This window comes from Astyanax mexicanus, chromosome 19, assembly GCF_023375975.1.
Source record: "Astyanax mexicanus isolate ESR-SI-001 chromosome 19, AstMex3_surface, whole genome shotgun sequence".
In the NCBI taxonomy this organism is placed as follows: Eukaryota; Metazoa; Chordata; class Actinopteri; order Characiformes; family Acestrorhamphidae; genus Astyanax; species Astyanax mexicanus.
In genome coordinates, this window is record NC_064426.1 from 19,120,856 (window position 1) to 19,148,644 (window position 27,789).

The window sequence follows — 27,789 nt, forward strand, 5'->3', positions numbered from 1 at the left end:
GTTCCTTTAATGGAAAATTGCTATTTAAAATTCTGTACCGTCAAAGACTAGGCTTAATCACAGTCTGTGATTCTGTGTATCTAATTTGGCTAATCTGCATTAAATATCTGAACTTGGTAGCTCTAATTTGGCCAATTCAATAGGTGTAATTATACTGTACTGGAATTAAGCCCAGTCCTGATGTACACAGTATTTTCAATATAGGATTTATTTGTGCTGCTGATGGTCAGATGTGTTGAGCCTCACCTTTCCGCACAGGTAAACGACCGAAGTGTCTGGGTCAAAGAAGGGCAGCAGAACTCCACTACTGGTGTCCAACTCCTGCAGAGTCAGCGGCTCATTAAAGCTGTCCTGCAAATACACACACACACACACACGCAATCAGACGATTACAGTAACAGTATTAGTAATAGAATCAATTACGCTAGTAGTTTTAGTATTATTGACAATATTAATAATAAAATTAGTAATAGTATTTGTAACAGTATTAATTACAGTGATTACAGTATTAATTATTAGTGATAGTTTTAGTGATAGAATTGGAATTGGTGATTACAATAATACTGTCAATTATAGTGATAGTGGTAGTATTAATGAGAGCAATAGTTATATTTTAGTGACAGACAGTATAGTGACAGTATAAGTAACAACATTAAATATAGTATTAGTAAAAGTATTAGTGACAGTTTTAGTGGCAATAAGTGAGTACTGAAGACATCATTAGTGATTATTGGTAACAAACAGTATTAGTTACAGTATTAGTGGCACTATTAGGGAGTACTGAAGACAACATTACTAATTATTAGTAACAGAAACAGTATTAGTTACAGTATAAATGAGAACTGAAGACAGCATTGGTGAGCACTGGTAACAAACAGAATCAGCTACAGTATTAGTGAGTATTGAGGACAGTATTTTAATAGTTTTATTGAAAGTATTAGTACTCAGATGAGTATTAGTAACAGTAGGATTGATCATGCAGTATTACTGTACTCGTACGTTTTATTAACACACAAATACACAGTATTGTGAAGTTATAGAACATTTCAAAACAGTAATCTCCTCATATTTTTTTTTGTACTGTTTCTGAATTTACTAATCTGCATATTTGCAGTAATTGACTGCTTACCGGATCCCAGAGCGCCACCTGTCTCTCACTCATTCTGCTGAAACCAGTGGTCAGAATCTTCCCCTCGGACACAAACACAGCCCTGACCGGCCTGGAGCCCTCATGAGGCTTATCCTTCTCCTGTAAACACACACACACACACACACACACACCATACATCATATTCGAGAATACACTTCATACAGCATATGAACAATGAACAATGCGTTTACAAAGTGATAAAAGGACTGTGACCTGGATAAGAGCACAGCAGGTAGAACAGATACACAATATACAGATAAAAAATGTGCTATAATGATCATGTGTATGTGATAAGAGTACAATAAATAACACAGTTAGTGGGCGTTTGATTCTTCGTTTCCTGTTTTTTTTTGTTGTTGTTCTTAGCAACCGATGCTGAACTTCCTCAGCGAACAAAACAAACAACTGATGCTGAACTCATCCAGCTGCTACATGAGCTTCATAATAGCTTACTGCAACATCTGATATTATAATACGATATAAACTAAGCATGATATTTAGGCCCAATCCCATTTCACCCCTTAACCCTTCCACTTAGCCCTACCCCTCTGCTTTGCGCATGCATGTCGAGGGGTAGAGAGTCTTGATTCATGTTAGGCTGTTAGGTTGAAGGGGTAGATGGAAGTGTTAGAACTACAAGATCCTTCAAACTGAGATTATTTAAAGTCACACTCAAAACAGAGGGCTATGAGAATCAATTGCAAGATGGCGGCACAAGCAAAAAAAAAAAGAAACCCTCAAATTTTAGTATTTTCCATTTTACAAATTATCATAACTACTTTTATTATCATAGTTTAATGTGTAGTTTCAATGTTTTATGGCAATGAAAAATCGCTAGTATTTTGTGTCGGTAGCTAGCTAGCTAACTTTCCCATTCCACCTTAAATGGTGTAACAAACATCAGAGGTTGCAGCATTTAAGGTGAAACAGAAAAGTAAAAATTAAAAATGAAAGCTTATAAAAGCTCATTTAGCTCCCCATCACAGAGCAGTTAGGAAATAAACAATATTAATTAATTTCTGCACCCTTTCTGAAGACATACAATACTCTAAAGTTAACTAGTTATCCAGCAGCTAGGTTGCTGAACTTTAGCGCTACACTGCTGGGTTATACAGCTATCTGTATTGAGTGTTCAAAGAATTGTCCCAATTCACCCCTTTCTCTTGTAACTCTGTTCCAAAGGAAAGAGTTACACTCAAAAACAAGGGGTAGGGATATATAAAAAAAAGACAAATAGGATTGGGTCTAAAAATTCACCCCATGTGGATCTTTAACTTCGAACAGAAGCTAACTAACCTAGTAGGCTAATGTAGCTTACTAGGAGCTTATTTACCCCAGTTTACATCATGTAAAATGAAAAAAACTACACTAATAGGTTTATTACAGACTGTTAAAAAATTATTTGAGGCAAGTTAAAGCGAGCCTGTGAAGATTTAGTCATGCAGTTAGCATCATAAGCTCCCTTTACTTGTTACTAACTACTGTATTCTACAGACTATAGGGCGCACTATCAATAAACTCTATTTTCTGGTCTATTTTCATACATAAGCCGAATTAAGGCACATTTAAAAATTAAGAGGGTCGCCATGTTTCCCTTCTAATTCATCAGTTTTTGCTGCGCTAGTACACGCCGCTTGACATCGCTACACTGAGGTGTTCCAGTAACCCAGATTATATCAGCCAGCGGTTTATTCTACATAGCTTGTTTTAACACAGTAAACACGCAGACTACAGTCCGTTATACTCACCTCTGAATGCAGAAAGAGCTAACGCTGCAGTTAGCGGCTAATGCTAATACCAAGCAAGCCTAGACAACCAGACATGTCTTACTGATTGAGTACATACTGTTTAAAAATAATTTTTAAATAAACTATCACTTCAGGTAAGAGTATATTAAACAGTATATTAAACAGTATTTAAATGTGAAAGACAGAAACAGGCTCCTCTCAGTCTAAAACCACACAGACTAATCTCTGTAAACAGAACACAGGTGTGGCCCTGTGGATTCAGTGTACTGGTTTAATATATCATTAAACAATCTTATATGACACACTCGTACATAAGAACATATGAATATGAATATATTCTAATAGCAAATAGTTCTAGTCTATGATTATTAATGTTTACCGTTTGTGTTTCAAATCAAAATAAATCAATGTAATGTTATACACATTCATAAACAATTCAGCTAGTAGTGAAACTGTCTGTTTATATTAAACAAGGCAAAAAGCTAGATGGATAGAAGTGAAGTGTTAATATATATATATATATATATATATATATATATATATATATATATATATATATATATATATATATATATATACATAAAAATAAAAAATACATGTATTTAATATTTAGGAAATGAGAAATGTATAGTATATAAGGTAGTTAAAGTGCCAGTTAAAAGTTTTATACATTTTTTTCCTACATTGTAATTTAATGCTGAAGTCATCCAGACTATGAAGAAACACATTATGTAGTAACTTAAAAGTATTAAACAAACCAAAATACTCTTTTAATTCTGTTAACTTGAAGTTTCAGAGGCTGGTGATGAACCTATCTATGCAACAGAGGTAACTCTTGCTCTTCTTTTCCCAGGGAGGTCCTGATGAGGGCCAGTTTCATCATCTTTGTGACTGCACTTAAAGAAACTTTCTACTTAAGGATAAGTTCTTGATTTCTTTTTGGATTAACTGACTTTCATTTTAAAGTATTTTTTTCTTTACTTAGTTGGTAACTTTGTAGTTCTTGGATTAATGTGGATATGTGGATGTAGTTCTTGGATTAATGTTCTTATATAATATGGATTAAATGAACACATTTAAATCTACAACATATTCTGGTTTGTTCAACACTTTTGCGTTTTGTAAATAATCCCACAATATTTTTTCTTCATAGTTTTGATTGCTTTAGTATTCATATGAAATGCAGAACAATTTAAGATGAATGTTTGAATGGTAAACTGGTAAAAAATGTATAAAGCTAACAGCATAAAATTATAAAAATATGTAGAGATTAGAAATATATAGATCTGGAAATTTAAGGACAAAAAAACAATATAGAGAAAAGAAATACACATAGATAAAATCTAAAAAATAACTATGAATCAATATGTATCTAGAGATACAAATATGTGAAGCTAAAAATGTAAAAAAAAAAAAAAAGATGAGTAATTAGACGTACGGCGATGACGGTGCCCTTGCGGGGATCCAGGACGCGCAGTTTCTTGTCCTTGCAGGAGGTGAGGATGCGTGAGCCGTCTGTGTTCCAGCAGGCGCTGTAGATGAGATCGGTGTGCACAGAGTCCACCTTGACCACTGCCTCACCTCTCGCCACGTTCCACAGGATCACCACATTATCACAGCCTGCAGTTACAGATAGAGAAGACAGAGGATACAGGGGACACAGAGGAGAGACACTGCGATTACAATGCAATACATTTAAAAAAAAAAACAGCAGAGGGCGACAATTATTCCATTTTATTTGTGTCCCTTAACTGTTTTCATGTTTTTTATATTAATTTACAATGTAGAACAATATTTAAATCAAGAAATAATGAAAGACATTAAATAAGAAGCAACTTTTGACTAGTACTATATATGTACATATATATTTACATGTACCCTCAAAAGGAAGTCATGGGTGGAGATGTGTGAATACAGACACATGTGTTGGCCTGTGTGTGTGTGTGTGTGTGTGTGTGTGGGTTTACCTGCACTCATAAGGACATTGTGTGCTGTGGGGTGCCAGCTGAGAATGCCCACACGTTTGGAGTGACCATCCAGCTTCACTACTGGCTCTTTCAGAGGCTGCGTCAGACCACCTTCTGGAATCTCCCAGATCTACACACACACACACACACACACACACACACACGGAATAAACATTACACTAAATTAAGTGAGATATTCTCATTCACAGTTATAGACAGTTTATTCTCATTCATATTTATTTTTAAAAATAAATTTATAAAAGCTGCCAGAGGGAACCTCAGTAGATAGTAGGGGTGTGCCATATCGTGTCATACGCAATGTTATCGGCAACATTTTGGAATATCATTAACGTTATTATACCCTGAAATATCGTGCCATATGACCCACCTCTAATTATCACATCAGGGAATTACTTTTTTTGCTGTTTTTAGCAAAAGAAAAATTCACACTGCTCTCATTTCCCGTTATATATCTACTAGAGACAGATTATATCTTTCCATAATCATTTATTTTACTTTAATCCTGGATATATGGAGAGATTTGAAGAGCATTATTAGTATCATGCAGTAGTGTATTCTTGAAATATATATTTTTAATTCAGTGTTTTGTCATATCGCCAGGAGTATGGTTATCATGATACCGTCTAGACAGACATTTGCTTATGTCAGAACCCTGTAAAGAACTATTTTATATGGCAGTGATTTTTATATATATTTTACACTTTTCCCTAAAGTGACAGTCTGTACATTTTTTTTGTGAACAATTGTTTTTATTGTTTTGTTTTTTTTTCTCCTACCACCCACGATTCCCACCCAAGCTCCTGACAGACCCACCCAGACATATCAAAATACAGTCACATCTAAAGGAATATTCCTGCAGTATATCACAACAGTTTTGAGAATTTGTTCACTTATGCACAAGAAGCAGCTTTACCCTCTCAAAGGTGTCCCGCCATCTCCTTAGCTTCCTTGCCTTAGCCCAGTATATACGAGCAGTTGGTGGCTCTATAGATATAAGGTCCTGGAAGGTTAAAATCCAAATACTTCTTTGCATCTTACATGTGGAACATGTCCTAGTGTCTGGTCAGTAGAAGTTTTCCAGACAGTCTGTAGATTTTTGGTAAGAGGATGCTAAAAAGTACTTTTAAAACAGGCATTGTGGTGCTGTCTTTATTCAGAGAAAATAAATCTGGGAATTTGAGCAAGAATTAGCAGCATCATGGTTACTCAGGTACCAGCAAAAGCTGACAAATCCAGGAAAAAAGTTCCTGGGACCTTCCAGACCACATTGTTTTACAATAAACAAACTTGGCTTTGCAGGAATGGTAGCAGAAGCACACTGATACCATTTATTATGCTATTTTGCCCTCTCCCCACTCAGGAACACTACTACTTTAATTTTAAATGCTGATGAGTTATGTTTGCACAGTTTTTAATATAAAAGCTGGATTTAAGGGTGAAGTGGGCTGCTTACTACTTGTAAAAAAAAAAAAAGAAAAAAAAAAAACTAAAAAGGTATTTTAATTAAATGTAAAGGAAACAATAGCTTGTGCATCACTTTAAGATTGTAAAAACTAAACATTTTAATCAAGATCAAGAATTGCTTATATATTTAAAGAATATCAACATTATATATTTTTTTTTTTACAAATCGTCCAGCCCTAGACTAAGGTCTGTCCACATGTGTTCAGATACTTTTTTTTACTGAAAACAGTGAAACACTGAACAGTTTTCAAGGTTTTCATGTGAACAGGCATCATACGACTTGTTGGTAACATGCACATAGCTATTGCCCATCGATGACTAAGACATAGAGAAAACCCGAATGTGTCTTAATGCTGCAGTTTATATGGTAGAGGTGAAAATTACACAGGAAGTGACCATATACGGCCAATACCCAGTTCAGCACAGCAGCATCACTACTGTAGACACTTGTATATATCCTCCCATAACTTATATGAAATTATTTAGGCTAATTAGACTTCAAGATTAGTATGTTTAACACATACCTGTCAAGTTTTAGATTTAAAAATAAGGGATATTTTCCTCTGTACGCTTAAAGCCGTCCCACCAGCCCAACGAAGGTTCAGTACCCCTTACATTTTAAGACAGGTTTACAAAAAATCTAAAATAACCACAAATGAACCACTTACACACTACAATTAGATTATCAGAATCTGAAATGTTGTGGACATTCCTACATATGTCATTCTTTTAATACAGCCAAATTAAAAACCCTTTTCTATATATTTTTTAAAAAATTAAGATTTCATGTCTTTTTTGTAATAAATGCACTCTTTTATATGATATATTTTTTATTTATTTAATGGATTTAAAATTGAACAAAGGGTGCACAAATTCTGCAAAATTACTGTTGGTGACCTAAAAATAGTATCATGAGCTTTTACTAAAAGGACATGGACCAGATATATTCCATCAGTAAAAATTAGTCCTAAGGGGCCTACACAATAATTTTTAATTAATACTTCTTTATTTTGATCACTCCACCCCTGATTAGTTCAGTTAACTTCCCCACACTGACCCTCCTTTGCAAGCTGATTGGCTGTTTCTCCTGAAAGGCGGGACTTTCTCCTTGAATCGGCTCCACGATTGGTTAAGAGACACAGAGCGGTCAGTGCCCTGTCTCCTCAATAATATATATTTTTTTATTTTAATAGAATACGGGAAATTTACGGGAAAATACTAATACGGGAGGACGGCGGGAAAGAGGAGTAAAATACGGTAGTTTCCCGGCCAAAACGGGAGACTTGACAGGTATGGTTTAACAATGAATAGTCATACCCTGATAAAAACAGTATATTAAAGTATACTAAGCATTATTATGCAATAGTGCACTAAAGTGTTGTTTTAGCCACTTTATTAATCAGTATATTTAAAGAGTGCTAAAATGGAACTACTTTTTTGTAGGTTTTTTTTTTTAGTTTTTATATTTTAACTGTATAAAAATAGTACAAAAGTCTTACTTAAATTGTGCTGAGTGTTCTTAACTGAACTAAAATGGAAGTATTTTAAATATACTTAAGTAACATTTAAACATACTAATTCATGTATGTAAACCCATAGTTTAAATATGATTACAGTAAAATTATAATAATTTTTTATAAAGCATTACAACTGTATCACTTTTACAGTATACAAAAGATATATTAAGAATGTAGACAATTGATGTTAAATATTTTTTACATTAGAGTACAAATATGCTTCTTGTTCCTGCCTTTTGTAAGTAGCAAACGTTTAGTATAATTTGTTGGGTATAAAAGTATATTTTAATATACTGTACTTCAATTTTTTGCATGTTACAAATTTACTTTATTTTTTTTTAATTAGTAGTAGTAATTTAATTTACTTTTTAAAAAGTTACATGATACATTGCACTTTAAGTGAACTACTGTAACAGTTGTTTTTAACACACTTTGCTAAATATGTACAAAAGTATATTTGGATATAAGTATTTTAGAAGTATATTGAATTACATTAAACTAGAAGTGCACTTCATAGTAGTCTATTTAATTAAAATACACTATATTGTACTTTTTAAGAAGTATAATCAAAGTTTACTTTACAAAAATGATAAAAGCATAAGATTAATGTACTTTTAATATATTTTAAGTGAGTACAAAAACCTGTTAGTATATTTACAGCATGCTTAGACTTTTCTCTATATGTTTTTTTCTTTTTACCAGGGTAGGTCAGGGTCTCTCACCATGACACTGCAGTCTTCAGAGCCGCTGGCGATGATGTTGTCGTTGTGTGGGCAGAACTCGATGTCCAGGACGGGTCCAGTGTGGCCGCAGACGGTGGGCTGGGACATGTCGATACGGCCAGTCTGCAGGAGGAGAGACAGAGACAGGGACAGATTCAGGGTCAGAGGTTAGATTTTGGATTTGAATCAATGCTGTGAGAATTTGATTGTATTTAGTGAGGTTAGGATTACAATGTTTGCAGCCTCTTTCAGTAAAATTTGCATCATTCTCATGGGCTCCTGGCACCATCTTTTTGCATATTTGTGTGGGGTCCTGCTGTCATTGTAGTTTCCCCATGCACTACCTTTTCTCAGGTATACATGTGTATATTTTGTAGTGATTGACTGCCTGGCCTGACTGTTTTAGGCTGTAAGAGCAAGTTACCATTTACCAGGGATTTGGTAGATTGATTTTTGCTTAATTTAAGCTTATTAAACCATTGTAGCATATAGACCTACTTTATAGCAACAAACGTTTAGAGTTTTCTGTACTTTTTTGGTTTTCCAGGGTACTGGGAGTACCGGTGAGTACCAGAGGGGTCATGCATACCAGAGGGCCATGGCATAAAAGAGAGAGAGAGAAAGAGAGAGAGACAGACAGAGGGAGACAGACAGAGGGAGAGAGAGTGTATGAGAGGAACTCTGTCAGCTGATGTCAGTTATACAGCTATGCCTCCAATTAGCTGTAACCATGTTAGAGACGACAGCACACAGCAGCCAGTTCCCATCCAGAGCCCTGGGTGTGTGATGGAGACAAAAAGTAAGAGAGAGAGAGAGAGAAAGAAAGAGAAAGATGAAAAACATGGTGCACTGAGACCTGACCTTAGACTGTGAAGATATAAATCAGGCTTACAGAATTAAAAGCAGAAGACCCAAGAGCTTAGGTCAACGTCCACACACCGCACTCCACTACACAGACAGGCTAAATCAGGTTTACAGTTTAAACTAATGGTCTACAGGACTACAGGACTATAGATTATACCACTGAAAGCAAATGTAGTCTAGACTGTGCATACAGTAACTGCCGTCTGGGAAACCAGTCCTCCTGAATCTACCACCAATCTACATTAATCCCATTATAGTCAGGGATCAAAATGAAGCAATAAAAGTAGGGGATTATGTTTAAAAACGATTATATATTTCATGCATTTTATTCTCGAATATATTAAATATAGCAAAATAGCAGACATTTGATTTACTGATGTCTTTGTCAAAACGGTCAAAAACGCTGCTACTGCAGTATGAAACTTTGTTGGAGCTTTATGAGACACTCTCAGATTAGTGTAAAATTCAGTAAAATTGCTTTTAAAGCAACATTATGCAGCATTTATGCCTTAATAATCAGTTTCAGAAACATGTTGATGCTCCACTGATTAGAATAGGGAGAATAGCGTCTCTGTTGTTCTGGTACTCTGCTCTACTGCACTATGAAACTTTTGTGGAGCTTTATGAGACACTCTCATATTAGTGTAAAATCCTTTAATATTGCTTTACAGCCTCAGTCCACATGATTCTTTCACTTCAGTTGCTGTATTTGTATCTCTTAGCTTGTCCAGCTCTCCATTTGTAGAGGGAGCCCAGAAGCAAGGCATATAAATTCTTACATAATAATAAGACAGGTGTCATACTGAAGCAATAACAATGGGAGGAATAAGTTTAACCGTGATCATTTATTCATGAAATTTATTCTTAAATATACTAATATAGCAAAATAGCAGGAGCCTGATTCACTTTTCTTGGCAGATGTTTAACTTATGTTTAGTTTTTATTTTTTTTTATCCTTTTGTAACGTTGTGTACTATACATACATTTATAATTTTTGCCTTCAATATCAGTTTTAGAAACATGTTGATGCTCCACTAATTGTAATAGGGAGAATGACATCTCTGTCATTCTGACTCTAAAACAGTCAAAAGGGCTGTTACTGCAGTGTAGATCTTTGGTGAAAATCATGATTGTTGCTTCTGTGTTTCTCAGCTTGTCCAGAAATGCATGTGTACAGCTGTTACTGAAGGAGAGCTCAAAGTGTGATTTGTATTTATTGCAGAGGAGTAGAAGTGAATTACACTCCCCAAATATACATTTTCTACATAATGCTGCTGTAGTAATAATACATTTGAGAATGTGGACCACACCTTGGACACTATTTGTGCTGAAATTCTGGGGTGTAAAGTTGTTTGGCACAGAAGTGAAGAGAAGTGGGAGGATTTATTAGGCCTGGGAATAAAATAGGAGGAGAATAAAATTGAGACCTCCCCTTAAATCATGTGTGTCCAAACCAATAATACTATAAAAAATCTGTACAGTAGGTGGATTCATGTCTTTCTTTTCCTCCCCTGTTGTTTTAGCTCACTCTCTATTTCACCCTCTCCTGCTCTGCTTCTTTTGCCAGAGTAAACTGATGTGGGTCAACGTCTAATAAGATGTTTCTCACACAGAAAACTTCCTCAGTGCACAAACCGAAGAAAAACCACCGGCCTGACGCAAAATTCCTGCGTTCATTAACAGACAATGGCTTCCATTCAGAAACGCACCCAATCTGAGATGACAGAACGGCCATTCATTCTCAGATAAATGTCTAAGACGACAGAGAAAGAGAGATGATCGGGTCAGAGATAGAGACAGAAAAAGCACAAATTACAATGTATACAGGAACAGTAAATATAAAAATGTATTATGAAAAAAAGAAAGAGGGCAGTGTCTATCATCAGTTTAAGCCTTTGGAATCCCAGTGATGCTCAATGAACAGTAACACACTTATTTATAGGAAATGTATAGAATTGTTTAAAATTTGTCAAATTTATTTTCTTATTTCTCAAGTGTTTTTCTGTGTTCTGTGTTTCTCACAGTGATTCAGAATAAAAAAACACATGCATTTCTCACACATATTCAACAACTTTTCTACATATTTAAACTGTAATATTGTGATATTTTACTAAAAGCAGCTCATTTGCTATTAGGGCTGCAACGATTAGTCGATATAATCGGCAGTGTTAATTAATTAAATTAATCAACTACTAATTTCATTGTCAACGTTAATTTATAACAGTACTGCATTATACAAAGTGCTGAAGACAAAAGCGCAATGGAAGATGGGTAAACCTCTCACTCACACAGTTCACACTCAACTTAGTCTGTGTCTCCAAAAGTGCTTAAACTCAATAGATTACATATTTAATATTTAATTTTTTCAAGTACTTTCTACATTATACAACATCTAGACAATTAAATGCCTTTAAAAGCTCATGTTCAGCTGTTTCTGTTGTTTTTAGAGATGGAGGACATGGCAGAAATAATTGCTAAAATTAAAAAATAATCATCAGATTAGTCGACTACCAAAATAATCACCAGTTGCAGCCCTAGTTGCTTTTTACTGTATTTCATGTTAATTGTTTGTTTGCAGTTTATATGCAGGCACTAAATATGCTGCACTTTGATAAGTTACTGTTTTTTTATGAGGTAGACAAGCTTTTATAGGTTTTTGTAATGAATGTATAAAACATGTATAAAACTAGTTATATATATGTCTCTCTTATATAGTAGTATATTCTTGAAAAAAAAAAAAAAATAATACATTTTCATACAATATTTGGACATTACCTCAATCCTTTTTGCTGACCTCAATACTGGCCATTGTGCTTATTTGTGTATTGTTTTTTATAATTCTTTTTATTGCAAAGTTTGAATAGTTGAAATTAAAAGCACAATAACATAAAGTAGAAAACAAAGAGAAATAATGGTGCAGGGATAGATTACAATAGCCAATACAAGCAAAATACATTGTGCTTATTTAGCAAAGAGTCCATTTATGACGTAAATAAACCAGTATGTCGATTTCAAAAGCAGTGTTTTTATTTTATCTATATTAAACTTATTTAGGATATGCATTATGCATTTTTATATTTAAAATTTAATGTCTAAATATGAATGATATGGATATGGTATACTATTACACTAGTCTCATTTCTTTTAAAGTAATATTCAAATGCTTTTATATTTTTATTGTATCTGAGCCGTTAAATGCACTTTTTAAATTGTCTTAAAATGAAAATTGCATTTATCCCAATTTTTTGTGCATCAAAATTTTATCTGAAAAATTGGTTATTGTGACAGCTCTCTCTCTCTCTCTCTCTCTCTCTCTATATATATATATATATATATATATATATATATATATATATATAAAATGAATGGTTTATAACATACATAATCACTGATATATCATACATCATCACAAAAATCTAATACATGTGCATCTCAAAAAAGTTAATATAATTGAAAAGTTACTTTATTTCAAAATGTAAAACTCAAAATTTCATTTTCCAGCACACAGCCAAAAGTACCTTTAAAAGATCTTATATAATATTGTAATTTTCTAAAAAACACTGTTTTTGGGGTTTCATTGACTGTAGGCCATAATAAACAAAATAATTGCTTAAAATAGATCAATCTGTGTTAAAAAAAACAAACAAAAAAAACATATATATATATATATATATATATATATATATATATATATATATATATATATATATATATATATATATATATGTTTCAAATTTTAAACTAAATTACTGCAATAAAGTAACTTTTCAATGATATTCTAATTTTTTGAGATGCCAAATCTGATGCTGTTTTCAGGTGAATAAGCTGTAATTCATTTCCACAGAACTGGGCCTCAATGAAATACAATTGTAACGATGACTTTACTGATCTCTATCAGCCAGCAGCCAGTGAACAAGTTCTTAGTGTGTGTGTGTGTGTGTGTGTGTGTGAACAGCTCTCTAACAGGCAGCTGTCCGTCTCCTCACTCTTCGCTCGATTTGCAAACTGTCACCACATCCTGTGCAGACGGCAGACAGAGAAGCTACCAAATAAGGTAAAGAGATCAGCGGCGCGAGAAACTCAAAGAGAGGATGACGCAGAGAGGAGCAGAACTCGCCTCAAACCCACACATTCAGCACTACACACACCCTGCAGCGCGCCTTTTTCAAACTCAAACACTCCGGAAACACAAAGCCGCACGTGGAAACCTCTCACACACCTGCTCTACTAAACACACTCTGATTCACACTCTCAGACTCCTCTCCTTATTGGGTGATGGAGAGGCAGAAGAAGAGGTCATGCAGGTCGTCTACTCGCAGCCAGGCCTCCACTGATTCTGCAGTGCAGGAGCTGAGACTGTTATTTTTCATGACCTCAATATCGGCCACTGTGCTTATTTAGCGGAAAGAGTCCATAAATGTCAATGAGCCTGCATGTTAACCTTTTATTTGATTTATGACTAAATATTTATAGTAATTATATATTATATTCACTTCCCTTTAAAGTTAATGCTGTAAATATTGTATACATGTATATCAAAAAAATATTTAAAACTATTTTAAGGGGTACAAAATAGTCAATAGACAATTACATTTTTATCACAATTAATTTGGGATCTAAAAAACATAAAAAAAAAATTGGTTACTACAGTGTAATATATGACATATATTGACTATTATAAGCAACTTTACAAGAAAAGCAAGAAACCTAACTTACATTAGACGTTAACATCAAAAAGTAATTTTTTGAGAAATTCTATTGGTCCATTCATCATGATACTGTTATACTTCAAAAAATTTGAAAGAAGAAAAATAAAGATTTAATATCTAGAGAATTTAATATAATATCAAGCATAAACAACTTGCAGGTCGCTATTCCAACTGTTTTTTTCAGATATTGTAGCAGCTATTAGTTGATATTTACTCACTACTGTCTTGTCTCCTATGATCAATAGAATTTTTTCAAGTTACTCAAGTTGCAATATGTTTAAATTCATTATATTTTATAGCTAGTGTAATTATCTGCAGCTATGTTCATCTTTCTGCACACATCTAACATTTCTTTCTTGCTGTCATTCTTTCTTACTTTCTGTCTTTCTTTCCTTTTATTTGTGTGGCTTTCCACATGTATAAATCACTAGAATATATTAAATCATTTTCTCTCTGATGTGTCTACAATCACACTGCTTTTACATGACTGAAAACACATTCTAAACACTTTTTACAGTTAATATATATTTATACAGCTGTCAAGCAAAACCCTTTACTCTCCAAATATTTTATTCCAAGCAGTTTGGAGCATTAATCATAAAATTTCAATACAAATAAAGAACAAATATTCAGATTTACTTTATGTTAAAAGGTGAAATAAGGCAATCATTATGTTAATATTTTTTAATACTGTAAAAAAAACTGCAACCTTGTAATCCATAACCAGGCATTTTATCCACCGAGCCACAACTGCTTTAAAAATGCTGATACAAGGTTTTAATTTGACAGAAATTATATTTATAATATATTTCTATCTTGTTCGCTAAAGCTGCAGTTCCCAAAAATATGTAAGGGACATATAGGGAGCTTTTCTAAATGCTTTGTTCAGTCAGCTAACCCTAAAACCACTGTATCATCGGTTTTCACTCTGAGGACATGATGATTGTGCAACTGCCTCTTTCTTGTCCTGTTTAATAGTTTAAATACTATTAAGAACAGGCAACTATTCAGTTATAGGGTAAAGAGGTTTAAAGTTTGAGTTAAATTAGACATGTTAAAGAAACTCCTTAAACTCCTTAATTTTTAATATTCATTTATTCATTTTTTTAAGTTTAAGTTTTAAGTTTATTTATATTTATATGTAAGTTTTAAATCAGGTTATCTGTTGTTTTATTACTAGATTCCTGTAAAGCTGCTATGAAACTTTGCATTCTGCTGTTATGAGAGAGAGGAACTGACATGCACACCCACACAGACACTTTGGGACAGTTTAAACTTAGTTCTAAACAGCACAGTGTATTAGAGAGTGAGTTCACCACTGAATTAAACATACAGTATAGAATTAACAGGCTTAATCCCTGTCTGAAAAATGGCCCTTGGTGTTTTTATTGAATTAAATAACAGTGTTTCTGGAGTGTAGTTCTTGAATTAGGCCTAGTCTTGGACAATGCAGTGATTTGCAGGGTGTGTTTTTCAATGAAAGAACATGCAATCTAAAATTAGGCTTAATCCACGTCTAAAAACGTCTCTTAGAGTTTTTATTGAATTAAATAACATTATTTCTGGACTATAGTTGGACTGTAGTTCTGAAATTAGGTCTAGTCTTGGATATGGCAGTGTTTTGCAGAGTGGGTTTTCCATTCATAGGAATATATAATATAATCTAGAACTAGGCTTAATCCCTGTCTGAGAAACGACCATTTAGTGTTTAATTAATTAAATAACAGTGTTTCTGCACTATAGCTGGAATTAGTTCTGGAATTAGGTCTAGTATTGGACTATACAGTGTTTGGGAGGATGTGTTTTCCTTTGAAAGAAACATAAAATCTAAACCTATGCTTAATCCCTGTCTGAGAAATAAAGTTTTAGTGTTTAATGATTTGAATAACAGTGTTTCTGGACTGTAGTTGTGTTGGAGGAGGTCACCGGTGGTCACCTTGCTGAGCGGCAGGACGATGAAGGCTCCTCCTCCGCTGGCGTCCACGATCATGGCGACGAATTTGGGGTTAACGGAGCAGAAGTTGCTGTCCCAGGTCATCTGAGAGATCCTGATGTCATCGTAGCACTGGTCAGCCTTAACCGCCTGACCGAAGACATGACGGAACTTACTGGACCGGACCACCTTCCTGGACATGATGACCTGCAGGAGGGCAGAGAGAGAGAGGGAGTGAGAGAAGTAATGCAGAGTTCATCACATCCATTAAAAATATATATATATAAAACCTCAAAATCTTTATAGCTGTGGGATAAAGAGGGAAAATATGTTTGATTATATATTCCATCATTATTTTCTGTTCAATAATTAAATCCAGTTGCATGTTTAAAACACTCAGAGCTGCTTCTCACATACATTTACTACAGGGTTTAACGGCACACCCATTAACTGTTACACCGGAAATGGCTTAAAAGGGAAGCTTAGCACTTAAGATGGCAGCAAGTGAGAGAAAGAGAGAATGAGAAAGACAGAGAATGAGAGACTGTGTGAGAGAGAGAGAAAGATAGAGAGAGAGAGATATACATTTTCTACAACAAGCACAGGCCAGTAGTTTACACTTATGCCTGGCAAAAATACAACATTAAATAACATAAAATTGAACTTTAAAACTGAAGTTCTAGTTTTGAAGCAGCCATCTAAACTACAAGTAAATAACTACAAGTACTACTGCTAAAGTACTATTAAAAAACTACAAGTACTAGCACTATAGTATTAAGAACTACAATTACTACTGCTAAAGTATTAATAAGAACTACAAGTTCTACTGCTAAAGTACTCTATGTACTAAAACTGAAGTACTACTAAGAACTACGAGTACTAGCGCTAAAGTATTATTAAGAACTACAATACTACTGCTGAAGTATTAATAAGAACTACAAGTACTACTGCTAAAGTACTCTATGTACTAAAACTAAAGTAATACTAAAAACTACGAGTACTAGCGCTAAAGTATTATTAGGAACTACAATACTACTGCTAAAGTATTAATAAGAACTACAAGTACTACTGCTAAAGTATTAATAAGAACTACAAGTGCTACTGCTAAAGTACTATTAAAGAACTACAAGTACTACTGCTAAAGTTCTCTATGTACTAAAACTAAAGTACTATTAATGAACTACAAGTACTACTGCTAAAGTATTAATAAGAACTACAATACTACTGCTAAAGTATTAATAAGAACTACAAGTACTACTGCTAAAGTTTTCTATGTACTTAAACTAAAGAACTATTAAAGAACTACATGTACTACTGCTAAAGTATTAATAAGAACTACAAGTGCTACTGCTAAAGTATTATTAAGAACTACAAGTACTACTGCTTAAGTTCTCTATGTACTAGAACTAAAGTACTATTAATGAACTACAAGTACTACTGCTAAAGTATTAATAAGAACTACAAGTACTACTGCTAAAGTTCTCTATGTACTAAAACTAAAGTACTATTAAATAACTACAAGTACTACTGATAAAATATTATTAAGAACTACATGTCCTACTGCTAAAGTATTCTATGTTCTAATACTAAAGTATTGTAAAGATGTTTATGATTATGCAATTAAATCTCACCCAGTATAGAATGTGGCACTCTGTGTATGCAGCAATGGTTAAGTGGAAAAATGATTAAAAACCTGCAAAAATGTTTCCAGTATTCAACCTTTGGCCAAAGGTTTAATTTTTTCGGTTTCAGTTTCAGCCCAAAGTTTTAATTCCGGTGCATCCCTAATGCACACTGCTGCTAAAGTACTATAAATAAATACAAGTACTACTGCTACAATACTACTTTTTAATACTAAAGACTTACTTATAATACTGCTGTTAATGTACTTTATGTTCTAATACTAAAGTGCTATAAAGAACTGAATGTCCAGTAAAACATTGTGTGTTCTGACACTAATGTACTATAAAAAATACAACTTTTAATGCTACATGATCAATTACTAAAACACTATGAAGAATCACTATACTAAAACACTATAAAGAGCCTAGTTGTAGACTATATTGTTCTTTAATGGAAAATCTACATTCAAAATACTGTGTAGTCCAAGACTAGGCTTAATCTCTGTGGTCAACTGCGGATTGAGCAGGTTCATTTAGGGCGTGTCGATGTTTCTTTGGTATCATTAGGCTGCAAAAAATATGCCCTGTGCTGCTCGAAATGCGGGCATAACATGAAATAAACCAATCAGGGTGTTACTTGCCATTCCCTTTAAGAGGCATGTGCGCTCTGACTTTAATGTGTTTTGTGTATCTTAACAGCACAGTGATTTGTGCGTCTCAGCAGAGGAAACTGATCTGTGTGTTCACACCGTGAAGGTACACCAGCAGCACATTTAAGGGAACAGCAATGTTATTTAATGCTTTATTCTCTTTATTGTTGAGTTAAAAGTCTGGTTTGCGCTCTGCATGCGTTTGTGTGTGTGTGTTTAACAAGAGGGGTGTACACCTATAGAAAATTGGACTCTTGTCTAGGTTAATTTCAGTCAGTGGCGTTCCTGTGTTTTTTTTGCCACCTAAATAGCAACATGCCAGAAATTTACATGAACACTCCTCACTTCCACACTACCACACCCATCAGTGTAGATATATTCCTAATCTCCGACGCTATTTTAACGACAAGGGTGCAAGGCGTGTAAATAGACTGTTGATGGGGTCTAAGATAGCAAAGAGCATCAGGACGCACCTTGCGCAGGGTGGACGATAGGGCTCTATATGTTTTTGCATTAAAGTAAATAATAGTACTACTAAATATGGTATAACGTACTTTATGTGCAAAAACTACATATAAAAGCACCTTAAATACAGCTCTGGAAAAAACATAAGAGCCATAATAGATATAATCAAGAGGAAGATGATCACAACTTTTACACCAGGAGTGGCATAACGTTATTTAAAAGCAATGTGAAAGGTGGAGGAGAACATGCTAAGATGCATGAAAACTGTGATTAGAAACCAGGGTTATTCCACCAAATATTGATTTCTGTACATATTTATGAATAGGAACTTGTTTACTTTGCATTATTTGACATCTGAATGCTCTGCATCTTTTTTGTTATTTCAAACATTTCTAATTTTCTGCAAATAAATGCTCTAAATAACAATATTTTTATTTGGAATTTGGAAGAAATGTTGTCCGTAGTTTATAGAATAAAAAACAATGTTCATTTAACTCAAACATATACCTATAAATATCAAAATCAGAGAAACTGATTTAGAAACTGAAGGGGTTTCTTATTTTTTTCCTAAGCTGTATAATTACATTTCTTTTGTGGTTTTAGGGGATTTGGGGAATTAGAGACCTCTCTGGTGAGAATGTGTAATTGCACAGAGCATGCAGAAGAGTACTTTTAAAACATGCATTGTGGTCCGGTCTTCTTTCAGAGCAGATTAATCTGATGATTTTAGCAATGACTCTATTGTGCTCTATTTTAACTTGCCAGCCTAAAAACAAACCAGTCCACTTTGTATTTATAGGGAATGAATATATTTGGCTTTGCAGGAATGATGGCAGAAGCACATTAATGCCAATATATTTCAGAATATTTCAGCCTATTAAAGCCTGGCCTGCTTCCTGCGCTCAGCGCTTCACCCTGCTGATCAAGAGCATGTGAGTCAAACCGTTCAGGCCATGAGTTCTGAAATAGAGGAAGGAAAGAGAAAGAGGATGCTAGAACAGAGCGGCAGCACGGCTCTGCTGATCTGACACCAGCCTGCTGGGGAAGCTCTGCATCCTTCTTTGTTCTCCTCACCTCTCTGTTTCTCTCTCTACACTTCTGTAAACCCAGCAGCTACAGTATGATCAGCTGGGCTGAACCTAGAGTCCAGTCCAGTCAAATCTGGGCTAACATGCTTTGTTTCTCATGAGGAGAAGCCAGATATTCATGCTTTTCATACAGTGATAGTGTTATGTCTCAGGGTGCTGGTGTATAGCTAGCTACAGTGGGAGGTAGCTGGAAGGGAGCCAACTGCCAGCAAATGCCAGTTAATTTCTACACTCTACTTGTGCAAATAAAATGAAATAAAGCTTTCAGTACCACTTATCACTTTTCATGCATGTGTCTGTTTACTACCTCTCCTCAAGCTTGCTGTGTTCCAGCTGACAGATACAAGCGGTACACGCCTAGGATAGCAACATTAGCTGAGCTAACGTAGCCTTAGCTAGACTGCTTTTGTCTGTATACTACTGAGGAGCACTACTGAGGAAAGTTTATCAATGGAATAGCACAACCGAGGTTAATTCATAATAAGAATTGCTCTGTTGAGGTAAATGTAATATTGGAATAGTAATCCTGCTGTAAATGTATTAGTGAAACAGCAATCCTGAGGTAAATTTATCATTACAATAGCACTGGTGAGGTAAATTTAAAATCAGAATAACAATTGTGACGTGAATGTAATTTTGGAATAGCAATTCTGAAGTAAATTTATAATTAGAGTAGCACTGCTGAAGTCAATTTATTATTGAAACAGCAATCCTGAGGTACATTTATTAGTGAAGCAGCAATCCTGAGGTAAATTTATAATTAGAATAGCACTGCTGGTGTAAATGCATAAGTAGAATAGCACTGCTAAGGCAACTTCATAATTAAAATCGCAATACTAAGGTAAATTTATAATTGGATTATCAATACTGTGGTACATTTACAATTGGATTATCGATACAGAGGTACATTTATAATTAGAATAGCAATGGTGAGGTAAATCTATAATTAGAATAGCACTGGTGAGGAAAATGTATAATTAGAAGAGCACTAATCAGTCAGTTTTACAATTGCAATAACAATACTGAGGTAAAGTTATAATTGTAATAGCACTGCTAAGGAAAATATATAATTAGAAGAGCACTGTTAAGGTAAATTTATAATTGGAATAAAAATACTGAGGTAAAGTTATCATTAAAATAGCACTGCTGGGGTTAATATATAATTAGAATAGCACTACTGAGGTAAATTTATAATTAGAATAGCAATGGTAAGGTAAATCTATAATTGGAATAGCACTGCTGAGGAAAATTTATAATTAGAAGAGCACTAATAAGGCAATTTTACAACTGCAATAACAATACTGAGGTAAAGTTATAACTGGAATAGCACTGCTAAGGATAATATATAATTAGAAGAGCACAGTGCTATTCTAAGGTAAATTTATAATTGGAATAAAAATACTGAGGTAAAGTTATAATTTGAATAGCACTGCTGAGGTTCATATATAATTAGAATATGACTACTGAGGTAAATTTATAATTGGAATAGCACTGCTGAGGTAAATTTATAATCGGAATAGCAATACTGAGGAAAATGTATGATTGGAATAGCAATACTGGGGTAAATTTATAATTGGATGTGCAATACTGAGATAAATTTTTAATTAAAATACCAGTGCTAGGGTAGTGACTGTAGTAACACTGCTAAGGTTAATGTATTGTGATTTGTTGGTTTGTCTGCTGGAATATAAATATTCAGCATTTATGTATGTATGTATGTATGTATGTATGTATGTATTTATTTATTTATTCAGCCTTTAAACAAATACTCTTTCATCCTCTTGTAGATACTAACACCCGACCAAGAGTTTAACACACATTGATCACACTTTAATACACTTATAATGTGGCCCCTAGCGCTCCACGTCACAGCTGCAGGCTGCAGTGTATGTCTATGTTTGGCTGCTGAGCGGCAGCGTGTGAGAGGTGTGATGAAGGCGCGTGTGTTTGAGAGGAGGTTCTCAGCACACTTCAGTTACACCACATCCTACTGAGCAAACACCCCAGCAAAGCCCTCTTACAGCGCTTCCTCTTAGTCTAGCGTTCTCACTAAGTGAGCAAGGCCAAAACCCTAATGTTAGATAAATATTGTATTAATATCATATAACAGAACTGCCTCGTATTCTCTTCTAAGAGTCTTCCATTATCACTCCTACTATAAGAAAGTACTAATAATACTGATAAATAACTATGAATATGTATATTCTCATAATCAAGTGCATAAAGGAACTACAGTTTCTAAAATACTCTAAAGTACTCTAATGTTCTAGTATTAAAATATCTTAAAGAAATACAAATACCATTTTAGTAATAAAAAGTGTAATGTTAAGCTGCTAATGCTAAGATACTATAAGGTATTATACAGTAAAGCAACCCTGCTCATATTAAATCAACACTATAAGTGAAAAAAAAAAAAACAATGTGAGTGTGAATCTTTACCACTCAGAGTGTTAATTTATTTTAACACTGTTATTTTAACAGTGTTGATTTTTCACTGGATATATGCTGTGTATTACCGGAACTACTGCTGCTAAAGTATATGACTATATGTTCTAAAGTACATATAGTATCACAAAGGTACTTCATGTTTCAATATTAAAGTTATAGTAATTCTAGTAAAGTGTGATAAAAAGTACTACTACTAATAAAGTACTATATATTCTTATATAGTATAAATAAGAGCTCTTTTAGTAGTAGTTGTAATACTGAAGTACTATAAGGAACTTCAAATATTACTGCTACAATACTCTATGTTCTAATACTAAGGTACTACAAGTACTATCAGTAAAGTATGATAAAAAACATACTACTACTAATAAAGTACTATATGTTCTAATATTAAGATACAACAAAAAAAGGCCTACACATGTACTTGTAAAATATCACAAAGGTACTATGATTGAATATCAAAGTACTATTAAGAAGTACAAAGAATACTAAGATACTATAAAGTAGTATAAAGGAGGTAATACTAATAGTAATTACTGCTCTTTAAGTATTAGCTGTAATACTAAAGTACTATAAGGAACTACAAATAGTACTGCTACAATACTCTAGGTTCTAATACTAAGGTACTACAAGGACTACAAGGACCATCAGTAAAGTATGATAAAAAGTACTACTACTAACAAAGTACTATGTTTTCTAATATTAGGGTACAGCAAATAACTATTACATGTTTCAATATTAAAGTACTATGAAGAAATACCAAACAAATACCATTACATTACTACATTTTGCAATGCTAAGATACTATAAAGTACTATAAAGGAAGTATTACTAAAAATTTATAGCTCTTCAAGTAGTAGTTGCAATACTAAAGTACTATAAGGAACTACATGTAATGCTGCTACAATACTCTATGTTCTAATACTAAGGTTCTACAAGGACTACAAGTACTATCAGTAAAGTATGATAAAAAGTACTACTACTAATAAAGTACTATATGTTCTAATATTAGGGTACAGCAAATAACTACTACATGTTTCAATATTAAAGTAATATTAAAGAAATACCATACAAATACCATTATATTACTATATTTTGCAATGCTAAGATACTATAAAGTACTATAAAGGAAGTATTACTAAAAATGTATAGCTCTTCAAGTAGTAGTTGCAATACTAAAATACTATAAGGAACTACATGTAATGCTGCTACAATACTCTATGTTTTAATACTAAAGTACTACAAGGACTACAAGTACTATCAGTAAAGTATGATAAAAAGTACTACTACTAATAAAGTACTATATGTTCTAATATTAGGGTACATCAAATAACTACTACATGTTTCAATATTAAAGTACTATAAATAAATACCAAACAAATACCATTACATTACTACATTTTGCAATACTAAGATACTATAAAGTAGTATAAAGGAGGTATTACTGAAAGAAATTACTGTTCTTTTAGTAGTAGTTGCAATACTAAAGTACTATAAGGAACTAAAAATAGTACTGCTAAAATACTCTAGGTTCTAATACTAAAGTACTACAAGGACTACACATACTATCAGTAAAGTATGATAAAAAGAACTGCTACTAATAAAGTACTATATGTTCTAATATTGAGAAACATTAAGATATAAAATATCACAAATATACTACGTTTCAATATTAAAGTACTTCGAAGAAATACAAATACCATTACAGTAAAATACTTTTCAATACTAAGATACTATAAAGTAGTATAAAGGAGGTATTACTGCAAATAATTGCTGTTCTTTTAGTAGTAGTTGCAATACTAAAGTACTATAAGGAACTAAAAATAGTACTGCTAAAATACTCTAGGTTCTAATACTAAAGTACTAAAAGGACTACACATACTATCAGTAAAGTATGATAAAAAGAACTACTACTAATAAAGTACTATATGTGCTAATATTAAGGTACAGCAAAGAGCTACTACATGTTTCAATATTAAAGTACGATGAAGAAATACTGTACAAATACCATTAAAGTAATACATTTTGCAATGCTAAGATACTATCAAATACTATAAAAGAGATATTACTAAAAGTTCTGTTCTTTCAGTAGTAGTTGCAATACTCAATGTTCTAATACTATGGTACTACAAGGACTACAATTACTATCTCTAAACAAACTAAGATACACCTTTTATGCATATTTAAAACCCAATTTCTATCTATTTAGTGGATGTTACATAAAAAAAATATGTAAAATATTTAATATGTTTTAATGTTCCTTTTTATGCAATATGCTACATTCAACAAAAACAGTAAGGCAATTAAACTGTAGAATGTGCAGAAGTGCGTCTCTTTTACAGATCTGACATGATTTAACTGGGTGTGCCCCAACTTGTGCATATTACCAACCCTGAGCCCACTTTCCTCAAAAACATCTTAGTGTTGAGATCATTTGAATTGGTGGAGAGTAGAGAGAGTGTTTAGTGTTCAGTGTGATGCTCGCTTCACCATCTAAGAATCAGCTTTGTTCTGGGATACTTTCAGGAAACCTAGATCTGCAGATTAGAGCTTCAGTTAGAGTGAAAATCACACAGTATATCCAAATATGTCCAGATGTTTGTGGACACCTTTTCTAATGAATGCATTTATCTATGGCCATGGGCTAAAGGGGTATAAAGCTCCCAGTATTGGGCTGTGGAGAAGAGGAACTGTCCAATAGTCCAGTAGTTCTAGGATGAGGGAAGGGATGAGCTGGATGAGAGAATGAGGATGAGGAGATACAATGAATGAATGCCGTGAAGGCTCTCTATGGACAGTAGAGAAAGTTACTCCAAATACAAAGAAGAATAATACATCTTTTTGTTAGTACTGGCAAAATCAATGAATGAACAGGTGTCCCAACTATGGACCCTTTTGTCCATAGTGTTTTTTTGACCATATGGTGTTAAGTGGGTTCAGTTCTTTGTTCTTTCATTTCTTTGTATCTCTCACTTTATTCCCAAGTCAACTGTTGGCTTTTTGTGCCACATTAAGTTTGTGTCGTATCGTTACATCCCTATCAAATATTATTGTGATACTACAAACACTTGATGATATTCTGTATCAAAATCAAGCATCATAACCTGACGTGCATGTGTATCGTCACCACCCTTTGCACCCTTTGCACTGTGAAGCCTGCAGGAAGTTCAAAGCAAAAGTGTAGATCGCACTCGTTCACTGATACACTGCACAACGTACACTCAGCTTAACAGCTAAACTAGCTGTGTTCTGATGTAGGCAACTATAAATAAAATCTAAAGTAATTCATAATAGGCTTAAGTTCCCCAATCATTCTTAGGAACAAATCCACATATAAAGCCCACTTATGCCCTTTTTTTGTACGAAGAATCTGATATTCACTTTTTTTTTTCAGTTTTCTTATCTGAATTTTGCTCTTAAGAATGTCAACTTTTGTAACCCTTTCCAGCTTCATGGTGGAAGTCAACAATTTTAGAATGTAGGTCTTCTGAGAGCTCTTTGAGCTTGTGTGAGGCATGATTCACATCAAGCAATGCTTCTTAAGAACAGCAAACTCAAAACTGGTGTGAGTTTTTTTTTTATAGGGCAGGGCAGCTTTAACCAAGACATCAACAACCTCATCACATCCTCTTAGAAAAGTCATTAGCCTAGGGGTTCACATACTTTTTCCCTCCCTCAATGTAAATTTTAACATGATGTGTTCAATAAAATCATGCAAATGTAATATAATTGTTTGTGTGGCATTAGTTTAAGCAGACTGTGTTTGTCTATTGTTGTGCCTTAGATAAAGATCAAAGCCCAAATCCCAAAGTGTTCAAATCCTGTTTCTTGCAACTGCAAGTTGATAAAGCCCAGCCTTGTTCAGTGATTGCTCTGTTAATCGCTCTATTTAAGGGCTTCTTATCAAAATAGCATGTCTGTTACTTGCGTGAAGAACTTGCCAAGCACACTTTTGAGAAGACAGCGCAGAAAATTATACATCAGTACCTCAATATCAAGGTTTAGGCTACCAGGACTATATTTAGGACCAGCACTTCAAAGCCATACTTGATGGTCAAATTCAGTGTCCCCACCTATGCAGGTATTTTTCACCCTTGTTTTTTTTTTTTTTTTAGCCACTGGGATTTAAATATTTTAGCAGGAAATGGCAGACCGGATGAGTGTATCACAGCCATTCATCAGCTGCGCTTTCACACAAGTTTTGAATGGTATAATACAGTACATTGCTTTCCTTTGCTTTCCAAGAGCAGCTGCTCTTATTTTTCTAGAAAATTGCAGGTTTCTATGCTAAAACACAGATTTTTTTAAGAACACAGCTTCAGAACATGTCGTGAATCCGGCGTAGATTGTTCTTAGTAAGTTAAAACATAAAAACAGACCTCAGAAAACTCTTAATAAAATATTGATGAATGAAGCCCAATGTTTGTTAAAGATATGGGAGCCTCTGCAACAGTGATGAGCTGTACAACACCCAGTTCACCTACTTCCTCAAACCTCCAGCCGCACCTCACCCCACCACTTTGTGCTCTTTGCTCTGCATGGCTTTGACTCATTAATGGACTGCAGCGGTCATTTAACTGTAGCCGAGCTCTTCTAGCAAGAAGAAGCTGTAGAGTAGAACCTGAACATCCAGAGCTCAAAAACTGGAAATGAAGGATGCTTCATTAGTACACAAAGGAATGGAACACACAAAACTGTGTGCAAAGAGAGAGTAAGGTGTTCATGCATTTGGCTGAGGTAAAAACAAAAGGGTGAAAGCGTGGTCAAAAACATGGTAAAGGAACTGAAGGAGGTACAGTACCTGCAGATGAGGAGTCGTGGAAGGCCGAGTGCTGGGCTGAGGGCTGGGCTCTGGCTGGTTCAGGCGCAGAGAGAGAAGTGTGCAGTGAGCGCAGGGCGGCACTGGCAGCAGGAGATGTGCGTTCAGATCACAGAGAGGAAGTGAAAGTCGGAGAGCTGCAGATGAGAATCTCCTCCTCTTTCTGCTTTTCTTTTCCTTTTAAAGAGCGTCGAGCGGCTCGAGCCGCAGCAGATGACACTGTGACTCTTCTGTGTGGCCCTCCTGTCTCCCTCCCTGCACGCGCCATGTGACTCGGCGGGGACCTGCAGCCCGGAGCCTCGCGCTGATTTTAAACTGCCCGTGCTGAAGTCAGTTCACGAGCCTCTACTGACTGAAGCTCCTCGGTGTTCAGTCTGAGAGACTAACTTAATGCTCACTGCATGTTCAAATATTTGTGGATACGCCCTCTAATTAAAGCATTCGGCTGCTTAAAGGACCAGTATGTATTAGATTTTCCTATTATAGTGATCAGGTTCAGATACAGTGGCTTGCACAAGGACATTTTCACATGTTGTCACCTTACAACCACAATTTTTTATGTATTTTATTGAGATTTTCAATGATAGACCAACACAAAGTAG

General features: G+C 34.3%; 1 protein-coding gene across 1 annotated transcript in view; it reads right to left on the minus strand.

Moving 5' to 3' along the window:
* The window catches only part of coro1a (coronin, actin binding protein, 1A), a 29,840-nt gene extending 2,523 nt beyond the window's left edge, over positions 1-27,317 (minus strand). Inside the window, exons 1-7 of the mRNA XM_007251024.4 lie at positions 27,170-27,317; positions 16,099-16,302; positions 8,590-8,712; positions 4,866-4,995; positions 4,337-4,518; positions 1,130-1,249; positions 247-351 (exon numbers count right to left, since the gene is read on the minus strand). Of these exons, the coding sequence (XP_007251086.1) occupies positions 247-351; positions 1,130-1,249; positions 4,337-4,518; positions 4,866-4,995; positions 8,590-8,712; positions 16,099-16,296 (858 nt within the window). The 5' untranslated portion in view covers positions 16,297-16,302; positions 27,170-27,317. The remainder of the gene's footprint in view (positions 1-246; positions 352-1,129; positions 1,250-4,336; positions 4,519-4,865; positions 4,996-8,589; positions 8,713-16,098; positions 16,303-27,169) is intronic.
* Positions 27,318-27,789: the final 472 nt, after the last annotated feature.